Source organism: Dama dama, chromosome 5 (genome assembly GCF_033118175.1).
Source record: "Dama dama isolate Ldn47 chromosome 5, ASM3311817v1, whole genome shotgun sequence".
Lineage (NCBI taxonomy): Eukaryota > Metazoa > Chordata > Mammalia > Artiodactyla > Cervidae > Dama > Dama dama.
Genome location: NC_083685.1, coordinates 19,915,954 through 19,936,342, shown reverse-complemented (window position 1 = coordinate 19,936,342; position 20,389 = coordinate 19,915,954). Strand labels below are relative to the sequence as shown.

General features: G+C 38.8%; 1 protein-coding gene across 2 annotated transcripts in view; it reads right to left on the bottom strand.

Moving 5' to 3' along the window:
• KNTC1 (kinetochore associated 1) overlaps positions 1–20,389 on the bottom strand; it is a 74,453-nt gene that overhangs the window by 9,968 nt on the left and 44,096 nt on the right. For both annotated transcript variants that reach the window (XM_061141998.1, XM_061141999.1), the window contains exons 37-54: positions 20,207–20,345; positions 19,577–19,633; positions 18,905–19,068; positions 18,131–18,238; positions 17,704–17,832; positions 16,949–17,065; positions 15,814–15,923; positions 14,266–14,473; positions 10,738–10,827; positions 8,936–9,107; positions 8,791–8,849; positions 8,443–8,659; positions 7,228–7,301; positions 6,088–6,298; positions 5,859–5,968; positions 3,473–3,519; positions 2,000–2,078; positions 71–189 (exon numbers count right to left, since the gene is read on the bottom strand). In XM_061141998.1, coding sequence (XP_060997981.1) covers positions 71–189; positions 2,000–2,078; positions 3,473–3,519; positions 5,859–5,968; positions 6,088–6,298; positions 7,228–7,301; positions 8,443–8,659; positions 8,791–8,849; positions 8,936–9,107; positions 10,738–10,827; positions 14,266–14,473; positions 15,814–15,923; positions 16,949–17,065; positions 17,704–17,832; positions 18,131–18,238; positions 18,905–19,068; positions 19,577–19,633; positions 20,207–20,345 — 2,210 coding nt within the window. The remainder of the gene's footprint in view (positions 1–70; positions 190–1,999; positions 2,079–3,472; positions 3,520–5,858; positions 5,969–6,087; positions 6,299–7,227; positions 7,302–8,442; positions 8,660–8,790; positions 8,850–8,935; positions 9,108–10,737; positions 10,828–14,265; positions 14,474–15,813; positions 15,924–16,948; positions 17,066–17,703; positions 17,833–18,130; positions 18,239–18,904; positions 19,069–19,576; positions 19,634–20,206; positions 20,346–20,389) is intronic.

Below are 20,389 nucleotides of genomic sequence, written 5' to 3'. Positions count from 1 at the left end.
AACTAAGAGGCTTAAAAGTTATGGTTCCAAAGAATGACCTGTTTTCTATTAATACAAAAATTCCACTTACTTCACTTCTTCGATGGATTTTTTGAAGAGAGATTCTATAGTTTCCTTGTCAGCCAAATAGAGGAGACACTGCAGGGCTCGAGTTCTGTGGGCGAATGTGAGCTGGTGCATCCTGAGCATCTGTAAGACCAGAAGAGGTTTCAGAGCTGCACCCATGGGTTTCAGTTGGGAACTGAGTTTCAATCTAGGTGACATGAGCCATGTTGGTTTTTAAAAGATTAAAGCCAGGAATTCTCTGGCAGACTAGTGGTTAGGACTCTGCACTTTCACTGCCCAGGGCTCAGGTTAATACCTTGTGGAGGAACTAAGATCCATCAAGCCATGTGCATGGCCAAATTAGAAAATAAAAAAAAGAAAAGAAAGATTTAAGTCTATGTTTGCCCTTGGGGGAGGGGGTTCAGTGGTTCTCAAATTGTGTTCCATGGGACCCTGCCTGGGGGCTGAAGGGTTCCTCAGTCTTTCAGAAAGAACAGGGTGAGAACCACTTTCATAATAATACCATGATGGACTCCACCATTTACACTTTGTTAATACTGGCTGGCCAAAAAGTTCAGGTTAGGTTTTTCCATAAGGTGTATGGGAAAACTCGAACAAACTTTTTAACCAACCCAAAATGTGCACTCATAGTGCCAAAGCATCTGTGGGTAAACGGTAGGAACACCCAACTGCTGTGACAGCAACTGCATTCTTCACATTTTCAGTGCTAAAAACGAGAGAGATGTTCACTTAAGAGGGCTCTTGATGAAGCAGTAAAAATTAATTTTATTAAACCTCAACTCCTGAATATATAACTGAGTTCACATTTGCATACACATTATTAATTAATCAAAATGTATTCATTAATGTCTGCAGGACACAACAGGAAGTACACATGAACACAAAGCGGTGCAACGATTTTCTCAGGGAAAAGCACTTGTATGACTGAGCTGGGAGCTGAACCTGGTCCGTTTCAAGGAACGTAATTTTTATTTACTTGCCAGGATAACTAGCAGATAAACTAAGATGCAAGAGAAAGAGGGATTTCCTTCCCGCTGCTTGTCATCAAGGACAAACGATCAGCATCTTAGCCTTTCCCTCTTTCTTCTTTCCATCCTTTGACCTACATCTTTCCTTTCCCTCAGCTCCAACTGCCTCAGAGAGCACTTTTTTTTTTTTTTTTTTTTACCATGTCCTGTGGCTTGCGGGATCTCAGCTCCCTGACCAGACAGCAAACCTGAGCTTTCGGCACTGAGAGCACACAGCCCTAACCTCTGGGCTGCCAGGAAAGTTCCCCAGAGGGCATTTCTATATGGACAAGCCTGAAGGTCAGTCACATGCTTTCAGGGATGAGGGGAAGTTCTGACTAGTTAAGAGTTTAGTGGGGAGGGGGTGCGACAGGCCAGGCAGGGCTTGGAGACCAGAGTGGAGACTTCTCTCAGGCCTGCTGGTGGGGGGTCCCTGGTATTAGGAATGTGGCTGGGGGCTTCCCTGGTGGCTCAGACAGCAGACAGTCTGCCTGCAACGCGGGAGACCTGGGTTCCATCCCTGGGTCAGGAAGATCCCCTGGAGGAGGAAATGGCAACCCACTCCAGGATTCTTCCCTGGGAAATCTCACGGACAGAGGAGCCTGGCGGGCTGCAGTCCATGGAATCACAAAGAATCGGACACTACTGAGTGACTTACACTGGACCAGGGTGTTAGGACAGTGATCGTGGATAACCCGTGGGAATTGTCAACAGTTGAACCACTCAGTTTGCAAAATAGGATGTTTCTGTAGCCAGCACTAAATGGAGCTCAGCAGATACTACAAACCTCATCTACAGAGTAAGACATAGTTCGAGTAAGTACAGAGAGAGCATTCTCCTAGTCACCTGTCAATAGTAAATACGCAGGGAAAAAAATGTTAGGCTGAGATACAAAGGTAAGTTTTGGCCAAGTTTTTAGAGCTTACGGTTGTGGTTGATGTTGCAAAGATGAACAGCATTCTTGAACTATAATCAATTGGACGAGACAGAAGGAGATACAGGACTCTGAAAAAAATATTTATTACATTTAGATTTTAATCTAGTGACTGATTAGCAAAACAAGAGACTTGCTTTATTATCCATAAAAAAAACAGCATCAGACAGCCCAAACAAAGGCCTGAAGGGCTATGGGTCAAGGCCACTGTTTACTTTCCCCTCTAAAGGATGCTTAATCTGTTCTTGGGTTCCTTCACAGCTAAAGGAGATAACAAAGACACAAAAGATAGGCCTCACTCTTCTCATCTAGGAAATGGCTAAGCAGCTGATAGTTTAAATCTCTCTGGTTAAGAAATCGATACAAACCATAGCTGCAAAGTACACTGAACACTACTACACATGGAAACTTGTGTTTTAATTCACAGGACCTTGTTAGTGGCATGTTTTAACCTTGGGACTCAGGGCAGACTGCCTGCCTTCCCCCCTGCCCCCAAGAGAAGGGCAAGATGGATCAGGCAAATTGGAGGAAGAAGGGATAGAGATTCCAGTGGGAAAAGGCAGGAAGTTATGAAATTGCCATGAATTACTCTCTGGGATTTCCATCTTGGGAGTTTTCTCTGAACTATTCCCCCTAAGCCTTTCTGTGTTGGCTGCTTCAGTCAGATGCTCCAGGAGCTTCCTTTTGCTCAGACAAAGGTGTTCTTGCTCTCGAAGGACTAAGCAAGGACGAGGGAGTGCCCAGAGGGAAGGAGAGCCTGGAGGGGGTACTAGACCAGTTCTGCCCAGATCAGGAGAAATTCTTTTCTGGGGTTTATCTTCCTATATCCTCTCTCACTATCAGATCTCCAGGGCTGATGTCGGGTGGAGAGCTTCATGAGTAACCCGACCTATTGACACTTTTGGCCTACACCAAAATGGCAAGAAGCTGGCATGCATGCCACCATTCCCTCTCCCATGCCTAAGCCAAGCATCATTAATGGACTATTGTGTTTTCTGATTTGAGCACCGAGAAGAGTCTGCTCAAGACAGCAAGCCGTTACCAATCAGACTTATAGCATGTGACACCAATGTGCCTTTCTGGGTCTCAGCCTTAGGTTAGAAGTGAAAAAGGAATCCTGGTGGCCCATATCTGAACCAGCCTAGCTTGACAGGGACAGAGAACACGTACAAGTCTGGGGTCAGAGTCCTCGCTATGTAAGTTTTCCTTTGCTCACGGTACATTCTCTGCTAAGTGTACGAACTCACAGAGGATTCAGAAGCTCTGGATCTTGGTTGTTTCTTATTTATTTGACTGGAGATATTTAAACACACTCATAGTCATGTGTCAATGAACTGATTCTTCTCAGAGGTTCTGATCCAAGTTATACTAAGAAAGCCTTTTTTAAAACCATTGGTTTTAAAATCATTGGTAAGATTCCTATTGGGCAACAGGGTCTAGACAAATGTAAGTAAAGGAAGAATACCTTCGTAGTGTTTCATCTTCTTGAAGTTCAAACAATTCTGATGGTGTCTTTGAAAAAGTAGATAAACAAGTTAAAAACAGAAGAAAATTGATTGACTACATAAGCTTATGAAAGTCTATTAAATGAAAAAGTCCAACATGCAAAATTATATTTACGGGGGCGGGGGGGTGCAGTGCAGTAGCAGAGTACATACTTAGTGTGCACAAGGCCGGGGGTTCAACTCCCAGCACTTCCATGTTTGATGACAACAAAGGAAAAAAAAAGATTTATAAAACAATTACATTTGCAGATAAGAAATTAGTGTAATTCATCACTTAATGAGAAGATTCTTGCTTTAAAAATGGGTTTACTCAAATTCATTCGGTCAGCAAATACATACTGAGTGCTTACCATGCACCAGGCATAAGTCTGGGCATATGGGTTCCCTGAGTAAACAAAACAAATATTCCTGTCCTCCTGGAGTTTACATTCATTGTGTAATTTTTAAAAGGAAAGGACTCTGAATTGTATGAGTTGCCCATTAATTCAGTATGTATTTATGGGGACTTACACAGAAATGCATTAGGTGCATTAGGTGTATGAACACAGTTTCTAGTCTCAGAGGAATTTCAGTTTAGTGTTCCAGATTTATGCGTAAGTTAAAACATGGGGCCATAGATTCTATGTGGCCTGGATATGCTTCTAACTCTTCTGTTTTCACTGATACATGGTCCTTGCTCTGGGTAAACACTTAAAAAATACCTGTTAAATTAAATTACAAGTGATATAAAAACCATGAGTTGAAAAGCTAATGTCACATCAGTTATACTATTTGTTTACAAATACATTTTTTTCCAAGGATACCTGCCTAGGTAAACAGAAGAATTACAGAATCTCCTTAATTAAGTTCTGCCTGAAAACTCAAAAGAAACGATACAGAAAATTTTGCATTTGGATTGCTGAATCCCATCACAAATTTAGATGTTAATATTATTTCTAAAAAAACTGACATTATGTGTCTCCTTACGTGATACACTGAAGAGAACATATCACCCATAGAATATTGTTGCTAAAAATCCATAACTTGAATCTAATCATGAGAAACCTCAGAAACATAAATCCAGAATGAGACATTTTGCAAACCAAAGAATCTGCACCCTCCAAAAAAGACAAAGTCTCAGCACAGATAAAAGAGTCAAGTAAGAATCATCAATAGAGACTAAGTCAGGGCCATGGGTGGTGCAGGGAGGAATTTAGAGAAGAGCAGGATATTACATTGTCTCAAAACACCTCCCTTAGTACTTACAAAAGGAAATATAGTAACTGTGTCTGAGAGAAATAGACAACAGTGTAACCAAGTTATCTAAATTCACATCCTCTATTTGGGCAAAGAGGCATCATGTGCCTCTAAACCTCATACCCTGGGAAGGACACCCTATCACCCAGGTAACATACTGCCCAAAATGCAAAACTCCAGTCTTATCATGAGGACACAGAAAAGCCCAAGAGGAGGGGCCACTGACAAAATAACAAGCCCGAAGTGTTAAAAAAATATCAGTGTCACAAAAGAGAAAAGTTATGGAACTGTTCTAGAGTGAAAGAAATTACAGACATGACAAATACAACACATAATCCCAGATTAGATCCTGGTCTCAGAGGAGAAAATTACTACAAAGAACATCATTGGCACAACTGGTTAAACTGTAACATGGACCATAAATTCAAGTATGCAAACATAAACATATATGTATTTTATCAATACTATATCAAAATTGTGTCTGATTTTTATAATTATATTGTGGTCCAATAAGAGAAAAATCTTTGTTCTTTGAATCACACACTAATTATTAAGGGTAAAGGGGCATGACACATGGAATTTACTCTCAAAGGGTTTGGAAAAATGTTATGGGTAAACATATTACAGGGAGAATGATGAAGTAGATGTGGCAAAATGTTTAAAAACTGACAGATCTGGGTGGAGGATACACAGCTAATTCTTTTGTACTATTCTTGCAACTTTTCTGTACCTTTAAAATTATTTCGAAATAGAAAATAATCATATGAGCCTAAAGTCTAAGCATAGGCCACTTCTATTATATAACAGTTCATCTGAAATCATCAATTAAAAGGAAGAATGTATCAACTATACTTCAATTAAAAAAATACTGGCGAGTGAAAAAAGAAAAGATAGACTAGCTGCAAAATAATATTTAAAGGAAAAGAAGAAGTAAACAACTTCATTAAAACTCATCAAATAACAGAAGCTATTAAAATGCTCAAATGTTCCTTTTTCTAAGATTCTGTGCTTCTAATGAGAAGTCATATCATGGCGAGACAAATAATTCTTCTTTGAGAAGACGCCACTGGCTCACACTCAACAACAGACACCATCAAAGCAAGCACTTACTTCACCAGGTTTGGCGGACGGGCACAGCCATTTTTCCAACAACATGTCCCAGACTTTTTCCAAATTAATTTCATTGACTTCAGCTATTTCTTTAGCAGCTGTGTGAATATCTAAGATATTCAAGATAAAGAATTAAAAAGAGAACCCCAAGTTTTCAATGCAAGATACCAGGGACTCAAAAGGATAGTTCTCCTTGGATGGAAAGATACAAACAGAGTTTTGCCCTCACCAGGATAATCTTTCCCAGATGAATTCTGAATTCTTTGATTGATGCTGGGATGTTCATACAAACTGACAATGAGATGTACTGGTTTTCCGATCACTCTTAAATACTCTGCAGTGTTCAGCTTGTGGGCTATGAGCACAGCTTCCGTGCCTGATCGCCGGTACTGAACATGAAGCTTCTTCAACAGAGCTTCAGCTTTTTCACGTGTCTCATCCTTTTAAAAAATTCCAAGCAAACAGAAAACTTGTTTTCTGAATTTTCAGTGAGACTAAGAATCCACCTTTATCAATCAAGGTCCCTTCCTGCCTTAGTTACAACCTTAGTATCTACACCAAGCCTCATCTTCTTTCTCCAGTTCAGGTCTCCAACCCTTGAAAACAATCTATCACCAGGGTGGGCTGAAAAGGGATGGAAGGAGGGGATATAGGTATACTTAGGGCTGATTCTCACTGTGGTACAGCAGAAACCAACACAATGTTGTAAAGCAAGTATCATCCAATTAAAAATAAGTTTTAAAAAATAAATAGAAATGTGAACCTTAAAAAAGCAGCAGAGCCTGCACCCTAATGCTCTTAACAGCATTATTTATAATAGCAAAGATATAGAAGCAACCTAAGTGTCCACTGAGAGATAAATGGCTATAGAAGATATAGTGTGTGATGTGTGTGTATATACATATATATAGGAATACTACTCAGCCATAAGAAAGAATGAAGCTTTGCCATTTGCAACAACATGGACAGACCTGTAGGGTATTATGTTTAGTGAAATAAGTCAGACAGACAAAGACAAATATTGTATGATATCATCACTTATCTGTGAAATCTAAAAAATACACGAGTATATATGCAAAACAGAAACAGACTCACAGATAGAGAAAACAAACTAGTGCTTACCAGTAGGGAGAGGAAAGCTGGGAGGGGTACAAGAATAAGAGGCATGAACTACTATGAATAAAGTAAATAAGCTGCAAGAATATACTGTACAGCACAGGGAATATAGCCCGATATTTTATAATAACTATAAACAGTATAACCTATGAAAATTTTGAATCAGTATGTTGTACACCTGAAACTAATATTGTAAATCAGCTATACTTCAATTTAAGGAAGAGGAGCCTTCCATTTTACAGTTCAGACACACCTGAGATGGGATATTCTGAAGCCACCTCTCGGCTAAATACAGGCAGAATTTCAAACTGGACATCTTGAAGGAACCTAAACAGATAAAGAAAAGACTTAAAAGAAAATCACAATCCTTTCAAGAAAATGTATTTTAGCCAAATTAGCCAGTTTTAAAACGACAGAAAGGCATACTCATAGTAAAAAAAACAGTTTAAACAGGACAGAAGGAGACAAAGTAGGAAGCACAATCCACAGATGGCCATCTCTTAAGCTTCTATTCCCATTCCCGAGCCCTCGACATTCCCCCAGAAGTTCTCTGTGTACAAGCGTGCACGCATGTGTACAAGCATTTTATTCCAAATGGGATAAGATCTTATATGGAGCATAATCTGCTATTCTCAGTTAATATATATCTCGGATATCTTTCCCAATCAGCTACACAGTACTCTATTCTATGAATATTCTTTATTTTTTTAAACCAGTTTTTGATAAATGAGCATTTAGAAAAATTACTTATTTTCAACTTTTGTTACAATTGAAAACATGGCAATAAGTGATTGTGTACCTGTTTGACCATGTGACAGTGTCTAAGGTTTCGTTACAGAAAGTACGTATGACTGGACATGAGAGTGTATGAGTTTATACTCAAATTGGGCGGTGCCTCTGGCACTGAGCCCCAAGCAAGCAACACTGCATCTTGCTTAGTTCACTGGTGCCTCTTTTTTTTTTAATGTATTTATTTAGCTGCTCCAAGTCTTAGCTGTCGCAGGCAGGATCTTTAGTCGTGGCGTTTGAACTCTTATTTGCAGCATGTGGGCTCTTAGTTCCTTGACCAGGGATTGAACCCAGACCCCCTGCCACTGGGAGCACAGTCCTAGCCACTGGACCACCAGGGAAATCCCTTCACTGGTGCCTCTTTAACATATGACAGTGTTACAAGGGAGGACAGGGGGGCAAATATATTTCTTTACTTTTATAAAAAAAATTTTAGCCATGCCACGCAACAGGTGGGATCTTAACTCCCTGATCAGGGACCAAACTCCTCCCGCTGCATTGGAAGCATGGAGTCTTAACCACTGGACTGCCAGTGGAGTCCCATACATTTCTAAGCTATCATACTTCTTCTCCTTAAAAGAAATGGAAGGAAATGAAAGGAGTATAATTTTTTTTTTTTACAAGTTACAAAAACAACACAGCCAACCATTTGAAGACCAATTAATGAAAGAATCCATACCTTCTGGGACATCCTGGGCAAGACTGATGGCGATGGCTACAGCCCACTCTGGGTTAACTATGGACAACAGGTAGGATTCGATGGTTTGAGTGATCTTGGCTATCTCCTTATTAATCATTGTTGAGGATTTACCGTGTGTTAACTGCAGGAGCTTGGGCTTCAGCTTTTTTTCAAAAACGTGTTTGGCTGTAGACACATACAGAGTGTCCAGAGAGAACTTCAAAGAAGGGAAAAGTTATATGACTGACTTATATGCTCACTTTTACGGGCTTTACATAAATTTTTCTACAGAGGTGCTGAAAGAATTATAGAGCAAAGATATGACTTTCACGAGTTTTAACCCATTACCTTCATTAATTTAGAAACTAAGAGCAAGGTTGGGAAGGATTCTTCACTGAGTTCTGTAGCTGGAAAGGAAACAAAGATAGCATGATTTACCTACGTAAAAGGTTTTGGCTATTCAGGACAATTCAAAAGAGGTTAATGAACATACAGAGAATTTTCCAGAAGCTCTGTGCTGTGCCAAAGAATATTAGGTGAAAAGGCAGTCTGGTTTGGGCAGCTGATGGCAAAGTTATGACGTGCTCCAACATATACTGATGTTCTAGGTCCACTGGGGGAGAAATTCTTCTGTATGACTTCAAGTGTTTCAGAAGACTGAGTGCCTGTATTAAAATAAAAAGGTTTATTCCTGTGAGATTAAACTAATCGTTAAGCGTTTTATGTTTAATTCTATACTATCACAGGATACCATTCCTGGGACAGTCTCTCCTCATGAAGATGATCAAAACCTTTTGTAGTTTTACCTTTAAAACTATTAAACACTATTTTTCTAAACCATAACTTTTGTGATTACTAAAGAAATTACACTGATTTCCACTGGAAATTAAATCACCACAACGCTGTTGCTGGTGGGATGTCTTATGCTCTAGAGTTCGAAGTTCTCTATACTCTCTTCAAATAGTTTTACATGTATCTTAAAAATACTCGATTTCACTTTAAGTACATATGCAGTAGATCTAAAATGAATCCTCTATGTCCTCTTTTAGGGCTTCCATAGCTTCCCAGGTGGCTCAGTGATAAGGAATATGCCTGGTAATGCAGGAGGCATGGGTTTGATCCCTGGATCAGGAAAATCTGCTGGAGAAGGAAATGGTAAACCACTCTAGTATTCTTGCCTGAAAACTCCCAAGGAAAGAGGAGCCTTGTGGGTTACACTACATGGGGTCACAAAAAGTTGGACACAACTGAGTGTGCACACATGCATCCTTTTTTAAGTTTATATCTTATATTTTGGGGGCCTGTATAACTTTTTTTTTTGGGTTGTACCAAAAGGCTTGAAAGATCTTAGCTCCCCAACCAGGAACTGAACCCCAGCAGTGAAAGTGCTGCATCCTAACCACTGGAATGCCGGGGAAACCCCTGGGGCTTGTACTTTTTAAATCAACCCATTTTCTTTTGATTTTTAACAGCTAATTTAAGAAAATATATAAGCTCCTATGACCAAAATTTGTCAAAGAATAGGTAGTTACTAAAAAAGTGTTAGTTGCTCAGTCATGTCCCACTCTTTGAGACCCCATGAACTGTAGTTCTCAGGCTCCTCTGTCCATGGGACTCTCCAGGCAAGAATACTGGAGTGGGTAGGCATTCCCTTCTCCGGGGAATCTTCCCGACTCAGGGACTGAACCTGGGTCTCCTGCATTGCAGGCAGATTCTTTACCATCTGAGCCACCTGGGAGGAAGCCCAGTAAGTTACCGCAAGTACTCAAATAGAATTGAGTCCAGGACCTACCTAATATAGAAAGCTAAATCTGATTCTGGGTCTTACGTGCTTTGGGATTTTTTTTGCCAGATGACAAACATTTTTGCCTTAATTCTTCTAAATCAGTCTTTTAGTGGCTTTGTACTTTTGGCAAGTTTTAAATTGCTCCAGTAGAGCAAAAACTGGATTAAGATAGAACATGGAGAGGGGACTTCTCTGGTGGTTAAGACTCTGTATTATACTCTGTACTTCCGATGCAAGGGGTGCAGAGTCGATCCCTGGTTGGGGAACTAAGATCCTACATGCCACGAGGAGTGGCCAAAAAATAAAATAAAATAAAATAAGATAAAACATGGAGAATAAAAAACTCTTTTTACTCTGTATCCCTTTAAAGAAAAGGAAATAGAGTAAAAAAAATGTACAGTTTCAAGGGAGCTCAGAGAACAGTTCAGAAAGACACCAAATAAAAGTAATTTAAAAAAATGATCCAAATTAAAAACATAATTTTAAAATCTATGATATATTTGTTATACCTGATTAATATTAATGTTGGTTATCTTCTCATCAGCTCTTTCTATGACTTTCAGGACTACTTCAATCATCTCATAGTCATAGGGATCCAACTGGATAAAAACAAAAATACATCAAAACTGAAGATGTTGCCAGGCTGGTTGATGTTGCCGGTTATGTTCATCGGCACAGATTATAAATATAACACCTCAGTAAATTACCATATTAAATTAGATTATTCTTTTAAAGAATGAACTAACATTTTCTCATCTCTAAAGTCAACTCTTAGAATAAACACATGTGCTTTAAAACATTTTGAAAGCTCTTTTTTAAAAAAACCTGTATGAGGAAAAGTTGGTTAAATAAAGAAAAATGTTCTTAAGGGACTAAAAACCTAGAAAAATAAACATATCAAAATTTTACAATTTTATAAGATTTTTAAATTAAAATTCTATTTCTGTCTTTTATGATGAGAAAATTAGAACAGGATAAAACTGACCTTTTCTTGGAAATGACATCATTAAGAGTGTAGGCCCCCAAGTAAAACCTTTTCAAAGGACTTCATTCCAGCTATAATCACATACAAGCTACAAAATCTAGCTGGGTGGTATCTATATATGCTTATAAAAAGAAAGGAAATATTTTCTTTGTTCCGTTTCTGCCCACATACCATTACTTAAAAAAACAATTTAAATGCCAACTAAATTCACATGAATAATAACACTGAACAAAGTGAGAAGATGATTTCTATAGTACCTATAGATTTTGAGCTCGTCTATGTTATTTTTGGTTGAATTACAGACAAAACTTTAACTGAAGTATTTCTTGTAGTCATATAATTTTATTTCCCCATCCATCCACCTTCATTCCCCCATCAAACTACCCCTTGATCTCAAAGTTCCAATTCTCAGAAGATCTCCAAAAAAAAACAAAAAAAACAGACAAGAGCACAAATACACTTCACAAGTGTATGAAGATATTCCTTGAAACAACTTACAGGAATCAAAATTTGCAAACAATGTAAAAGTCCATTCATAAAAGCCTGGCTAAACACAGGATGTCTTATCCACATAGTGGAATAATAAATACATATCTGCCAAAAATGGGAGAGATGTCTATTTACTGACATGTAAAATATGTTAAATGAAAAAAAAGAGAGTAAAAGGATAGTATATTTAGTCTTTAAGGGATTAGATCTGTTAAGAGTGCCTGATGAACTATGGACGGAGGTTCATGACATTGTACAGGAGACAGGGACCAAGACCATCCCCATGGAAAAGAAATGTGAAAAAGTAAAATAACTGTCTGAGGAGGCCTTACAAATAGCTGTGAAAAGAAGAGAAGTGAAAAGCAAAGGCGAAAAGGAAAGATATTCCCATTTGAATGCAGAGTTCCAAAGAATAGCAAGAAGAGATAAGAAAGCCTTCCTCAGAGATCAACACAAAGAAAGACAGGAAAACAACAGAATGGGAAAGACTAGAGATGTCTTAAAGAAAATTAGAGATACCAAGGGAACATTTCATGCAAAGATGGGCTCCATAAAGGACAGAAATGGTAGGGATCTAACAGAAGCAGAAGATATTAGGAAGAGGTGGCAAGAATACACAGAAGAACTGTACAAAAAAGATCTTCACGACCCAGATAATCACGATGGTGTGATCACTCACCTAGAGCCAGACACCCTAGAGTGTGAAGTCAAGTGGGCCTTAGAAAGCATCACTACGAACAAAGCTAGTGGAGGTGATGGAATTCCAGTTGAGCTATTTCAAATCCTGAAAGATGATGCTGTGAAAGTGCTGCACTCAATATGCCAGCAAATTTGGAAAACTCAGCAGTGGCCACAGGACTGGAAAAGGTCCATTTTCATTCCAATCCCAAAGAATGCTCAAACTACAGCACAACTGCACTCATCTCACACGCCAGTAAAGTAATCCTCAAAATTCTCCAAGCCAGGCTTCAGCAATACATGAAACGTGAACTTCCAGATATTCAAGTTGGTTTTAGAAAAGGCAGAGGAACCAGAGATCAAATTGCCAACATCTGCTGGATCATCGAAAAAGCAAGAGAGTTCCAAAAAAACATCTATTTCTGCTTTATTGACTATGCCAAAGCCTTTGACTGTGTGGATCACAATAAACTATGGAAAATTCTTCAAGAGATGGGAATACCAGACCACCTGACCTGCCTCTTGAGAAACCTGTATGCAGGTCAGGAAGCAACAGTTAGAATTGGACATGGAACAACAGACTGGTTCCAAATAGAAAAAGGAGTACGTCAAGGCTGTGTATTGTCACCCTGCTTATTAAACTTATACGCAGAGTACATCATGAGAAATGCTGGGCTGGAAGAAGCACAAGCTGGAATCAAGAATGCCGGGAGAAATATCAATAACCTCAGATATGCAGGTGACCCCACCCTTATGGCAGAAAGTGAAGAGGAACTGAAAAGCCTCTTGACGAAAGTGAAAGAGGAGAGTGAAAAAGTTGGCTTAAAGCTCAACATTCAGAAAACTAAGATCATGGCATCTGGTCCCATCACTTCATGGCAAATAGATGAGGAAACATTGTAAACAGTGTCAGACTTTATTTTTGGGGGCTCCAAAATCACTGCAGATGATGATTGCAGCCATGAAATTAAAAGACTCTTACTCCTTGGAAGCAAAGTTATGACCAACCTAGATAGCATATTAAAAAGCAGAGACATTACTTTGCCAACAAAGGTCCGTCTAGTCAAGGCTATGGTTTTTCTAGTGGTCATGTATGGATGTGAGAGTTGGACTGTGAAGAAAGCTGAGTGCCGAAGAATTGATGCTTTTGAACTATGGTATTGGAGAAGACTATCGAAGAGTCCCTTGGACTGCAAGGAGATCTAACCAGTCCATCCTGAAGGAGATCAGTCCTGGGTGTTCATTGGAAGGACTGATGCTGAAGCTGAAACTCCAATACTTTGGCCACCTCATGCAAAGAGTTGACTCACTGGAAAAGACCCTGCTGCTGGGAGGAATTGGGGGAAGGAGGAGAAGGTGATGACAGAGGATGAGATGGCTGGATAGCATCACCGACTCGATGGACATGAGTTTGAGTAGACTCCAGGAGTTGGTGATGGACAGGGAAGCCTGGTGTGCTGCAATTCAGGGGGTCGCAAAGAGTCAGACACGACTGAGCGACTGAACTGAAGTGAACTGAACTGATATTTAGTCTAAGATCTACGGTATACCGAACTATTAACTTTTTATCTTATAGGAGTGGGATTATAGGGAAATTTACTTTTTGATTTACATGTTTCTCTGTAGTTTGATCTTTTTCAAAGAATGTGTGCTATTTATAAAAGTCTAGAAAAAAAGGGCTAATTTTATTTTTTGGGGAAAAAAAAGACAGGAAAAGTGCTATATTAAACTATAATTAGGAATACAGAAATCTAAAATTTTCTGAAAATACTTTACAAAAAAATATAGGAGTTACTTTTCCAATTTGTTACCATATATCTGATTAGTTAAGGGTAGGAGGGATGTTAGAAATGACCCCGACACATTCATTTCGCCATTCATGTACCTTATGCAGTATTCCACTAAGACTGATGACCAAATCTTTCGTGCTTGTCAGTAAAGGAACCATTTCGAGGGCTTTGGCCAGGAGTTTGGAACGCTGCTGCTTTGTGGATCCCGTGCTCATGTCTCCCTGGCTCTGGCTGGCATTCGTGTTGTGGAGGAGTGTTTCAATGAACAGCTGAAGGGCCGCATCGGCATCCAGCTGAAACGTGCTGAAATGAGTATTCCGTTACACGTGAATCTCCCAGAACGCATGCCTTTCTAGACAGAGCTTCTCACAGAAAACTCAGGTTTACATTATCACAATTTTAAAGTCATTTCCTGGAATTCTAAAGGTCATCTAAATTTATTCAGTGGGACTGCCTGAGGCAAAAGAGTCACTGACAACCAAAGAAAAATCACCAACACCATGTGAGCATAAAGATGGTGAAATGAGCCTGACAAAATTAGAGCTCTTTAAATTTCACAAAAGAGGTCAATACCAGAAAACAACAGGCAAAAATCTACCAGTTTAAATTAAAAAAGAAGAGGGAGTGTGTGTACCTCATTCTGGCTTTGCAGCAGTCCAAACTGAAGAATGGCAGAGTTTTGTTACATCGGAATACAGGTAAGTCAGAGCTACTTAGAGCTATGAGTAGCCTCCAGTTCCTGACTTGCAAGTCCAGGATGGTGATAGCCAGGGACAATACTCCCCACCATCCACAAGGACAACAAACTAGATCCCTGTCTGGTGAGGAAGGGCACTCAGCAGTCTCATTATCAAGAACTCAAGATTCTACTCAACTGTCACAAACTGGGTGAGGGTTACGGCATCCACGATATTTTAGAAATGATCACTTATTATCTGATTTTGAGCAGGGCACCTGATGGGGTATGTTCACTCATACGTAAATTGGTGATAATATACAATAAAAATGAAATGAGATGATGTGTGGAAAACCACTTTGAAACTAATAATGGACCAGCAGATTTAATACCTAAATTTATCAGGCAGATAAAACTGAGATGTAAATTATAAATCATTTGATTGTTCTCGCTACACTAAGCTGTATCTATAAATTTAGTCTTAGATTTTTTTTTAAGTTATTTTTTTAAAAAATTCTCCCTAAATCATACTTTCCACCAATTTTAATTTAAGATTGCTTTGAGCCCCTAAGTTGATCTGATACAGAAGTTTACTTGTTTGGAAGAAATCCCAAGCTTCTCTGATCATGTAAATGGTCTGGATTCTGGAACAACCCAGATTCCCGGGCCTCAGCCCAGATCTGCCGAATCAGAACCAACAGCGGGACCCAGGAATCTATTTGTAACCAAGGGCCCTAGGTGATGCTTATCGTGAGGCAAGCTGGGAAAACACTTAACAGTGAGTTTAAAAGGTGATATATAAGAGAATTTAATCTGGTTTGGATTTACTCGGTGTGGGCTGAGCAAAAGAAAACACCAGAGGTCATGGGTCATATGTAATAATCATTGTTAATCACTGCGTTCTCTCATTAGGATTACCAGTTTGTTACGCTAACAGCAAAAATACTATTGAGATTTAAAGAATTACCTGCAATATTCCAGAATGACGCTTGTGTCCATATCTATATTCTTCACGAGAGCTTTGATGAGGTCTTTCTTGGTGAGAAAATGTTGCCTGAAAACTGGCTGGAAAGAAATCTAGAAATAAAAAGAGCAAAAGAAAAAACCTGCTAAACTGAAATGTATCAGAATAAGGGTACCATCATGTCATGCCCTTTCACTGTCCACTTTTATAGAGAAACATTTTTCTATAGTTCCTTCAACTTTTACATTACTCAAGTTGAACATCACTCTGAAATTTCAGGTCCAAAATCTCTCAGTCATACTAACCCCTGGCGCTTCATCACTAAAGTATGGCAGTTAGCAATGAACAGTCTCATTCTGGAATAGGAATGAGGCTTCAAAATACATATTCAAAATATATTCTACAGTGGTTCCATTCCTGATAAGTCAACTATTTGCAAATAAAATAAAATGCTTTCATTCATAGTAAAGAAAACAGGATTTTGCTCTTGTAAATTGAAAAACAAGGGCCACTTACTGCTCCCTGGGAGGAGTTGCTGAAGCTAGTATACCTGTATTTACATTTACATGTATTATCTTTAACCTACTAACACACAAAAAAGTATGAGGTTAAAGGGCAGGCCTGGAATAGCTTTAAATGTCAATTAATACTAGATACATTCCTAATGAGATGGCTTAGTAGATGAAATATCAAGCTTCTAATTTACTTAAAAATAGAGCAAAACGAAAATGAGGCAAAAAGTCCTTATTTCTTTGAGATTGAAAATGTGGGTACTTCATATACCTAAAACTTATGTGCCACAGTTTATATTTACATATAACTCTCCAAAGGGCTTCCCTGGTGGCTCAGTGGTAAAAAAAATCTGCCTGCAAAGCAGGAGACGTGGGCTTAATCCCCTGGAGGAGGGCAGGGCAACCCACTCCAGTATTCTTGCTGGGAAAATCCCATGGACAGAGGAGAGGAGTCTGGTGGGCTATAGTCCATGGGGTTGCAAAAGATGTGGACATGACTAAAGTCACTGAGCACGAGCATGAGCAACCTCTCCAAAAGGAAGGGACAATGAGTCCTTTGTTTTACATTTTTCAGCTGGGTAATTATCAGAATGGATGAAACTTCACAGCACTTGAAGAATACTCACACCAAGTTTACTAAGACGAATACCCCACCAGGCATCAGTACTGAGTTCACAGAACTTAAACTTCGTTTCTATTTCCTGACAGAGACTGGCCAACTGAGAGCCCACCAGAGATATTGCCTAAAAAGTTAAAATAGAATTAAAATTAGGTTGCAAATAGAGACTGTTTTAATACTTTTTATGCAAAACTCAACAATAAAAACCATAATTTTCAGTTTTTCCTTATGGTAACATTTGGAATGTTTCATGTTGCTTTGTAAACCATCATTACTTACACTTAGGTAATAACTACTTTGGTAATTTGGCTTTCAGTGTGATGCCATAAATTTAGTCTGGGTTTCTTTCATAAGAAAAGGCCCAATTTGAGCTATCCTACAAGTAAAATCCCCACAAAGGGCAAATTTTAAAGCAAACATTAAAGACAAGTTTTGCATCCATTAAACTTGTCCTATGAAAAAGAACTGGCCCGTGAATCTAAGGTTTCAAATACACTAGAGTAAGTATAGGCAGTGAGGTTCTGTGGCTGCATACAGATTTAAGAAATAAAAAAATACAATTCCCTGGGTTGAGCAATGCTTAGGACCTGCATATGCAATCTCTGGAGTGTCACTAGTTAAGGAAAAGCTGGGAGAAACCATGTGAGTTAGCTTGATGATGCTTCTGCTAAATCTTGAAAATATGGTGGCAAAGCCAGTTTTATTTCTTTCGCTAAATCTTTAATTCTTCAGGAACCGAAGGTGTGCCTCCTTAGGTCATACCAATATTTTGTCGTAATTCTGCCACGCTTTATCTGTGAGCTTCCAGAGATTCTCAAAGACTTCTTTTTGTGGTAAGAGAGTGCAGTACCCCAGTGCCAAGTCGAGATCCACCAGGCGACAATTAAATACCTGTAGGGAGAAAGCACCTGGAGAAGCAAGTTCCTCACAATTAAAACAGAACTCGGTCTCTAAAGGCTGATTTGCCACTAAGTTTAACTTTAGACTCTAAGAAAGAACAAGCGTTGCACAAAAAGTTATTTATAGTAAAATAGTTCCAACTTGCTGCTTAGGTTTCATGTCTTTTATCACTATTACAAATTTAAGAAAAGCAACTCTAACAAGTTCTATGTGACAGAGCACCCTTACCTTCAAAAGCAACCAGGGTGAGGACAGTGGGGAGGGAGAGGAACTCAGCACAAATACTCACTTTGTACAAAAGAGTGGTGGCATTTCCCCTGATAAACATAACAGTTTTCTCTTTCAATTCCATAACAATGTGCCTGGATTTAACTAACGGGGCGTCTTCAAACAACTTCTAAAAAAAAGAAAAGAATCCTCAGGTCTATTTCTATGAGCACTTTGAAAACTCTTCTTAAATATTAAGGGAACTTTGAAAATTCACCATGATATGCAAACAGCACTGTCATTTAATCTATAATGACAGAAAGCTGGGATGTGAAGGGGAATTAACTGGGAAAGGACAAAAATAGAGCCTTTAAAAATACTCTGTACCTTTATTATAGTGTTGGTGGCAAGGTGAAAGTACATTGGTTGACATACTTAAAATATGTGCATTTTAATTTTGAAAGCTATACTTCAATAAAGTTGTTTTTTTAAAAAAAGAAAAACTGGCATTTAGTAAATATCAATAGAGTAGTAGAAATGAATGCAGTTCCTTCTGAGACCAGCTTCACAAGCAAGATATCAATAGATAGCTTGTCTTCTAGAGTCTTTTCATAATGTTGTCAGGTAATAATTATAATAGTTTGGGCCACAGTAAAAACAAAGAGCAGATGGACAATTTCCGATAAAATGCAAGCATACATTTTTGTAGATGTTCAACAGATGTTTCCTAAACCTGGCAAATAATCCATTTCCTTACTACAAAGCCAAATGGGAAAACGTGGGCCCTCAATTCATGTAACAGTGCTTTTGTATCTATATTCTTGCAAACTGAAAGTATTTGTTCTTAAAATAATACCTTTTCGCTCAAACTGGCATTCATGAAGCTTGACATAGAGTGCTGAAGGCAGGTACCAAAGGAACCAACCACAAATTTTAGGGCCAGTTCCCACTGGCTAGATTCCTGAAGGTTCTGAAGCAAGGCAGAGATGGAATCAATAATAGGTAACATCAGGCTGTCTCCTGTGAAATGATAAAAAAGAATTTTACTTGAATAAAAGTATTTTAATCTTTAGATTTTTTTTTAAACAAACAAAATCATATTTGGAAACTGTTTTCAGGGACGGTCTACTTCTTCAATGCACATAATAGTCATAGAATTGGTTCTCAAAGTTAGTAAATGAGAGTTAACAAGAGGCCTGACTGAAACCGGAAAAGAGCTAAGTACATGGGTATGGAGGTACTTTGATTTTAACTTGCTTATTCTGAGATGTGTTAAGTCATGAGTTGAAGAAAACCACTTCTCCACTTGGAAGACCAAAATGTAGAACAGATTCATAAAAGTTAACACTAGATAAGCCAAATGACCCACTCTCCTGACTGTTTGGAAGAGTAACAATGTAAGAGTAGTAACTAAGAAACTACACTAAGGACATTGTATCAGGTTCATATTCAGGATTTCAAGAACTTTCTGTACTGGCAAATTTACAAAATTGAAACACAGTGGTTATACATGTCTGATGCCAAATACCTTCACTGGTGAAGCAGTATGGTAAACTTGTAGAATCCAAAGGATATCTCTTGTTTTCTAGAAAAGAGAATAAACTCAATAACTCTTTTATAAAACACATAGTCCCAAGGATATTTTAATATTGTGCTCTTATCCAATAACGTCCTAAAGCAATCTGCTACTTAAAAAATGCAAGTATACATACAGACAAATACACAGAAAAGTGTACATCCAGACCAAGAAACAGAACACTATGAGCTCCCAGAGGTCACCCCCTTGTCTCCTTCTGGTCACCCCCCAAGAGTAACCACTATCCTCATTTCCAACAGCATGGCCTCCTTATAGCTTGTTCTTTATGTAAATGAAATCATACAATATGTATTTTTATTCCTTGCTTCATTTGCTCAGCAGTATGCCTACAATATGGAGAAGGGCATGGCAACCCACTCCAACATTCTTGCCTGGAGAATCCCATGGACAGAGGAGGCTGGCGGGCTATTGTCCATAGAGTCACACAGAGTCGGATACAACTGAAGCAACTTAGCACACATGCACTCATGCCTACAATTGATTCATCCATGTTACTGTGTGTAGCTCCAGTTCCAAACCCAGAAATACACAGGAAAAAGATATTACACAGATGAGATTTACCAGCCAGAGGTACAAGTGATGCAATCAATTCATAGATGACAGGGAGCACCATCTGTGACTCGAGAACTATTCCATCTTCACTGAAGAAGTCACAGTAAGACCACTCCTCATACGGATCTTTATGAGTTCCGAAAGAAGTCTAAATGTCAAAGAGTACAGAAAACACATAGATAAGGACACTGC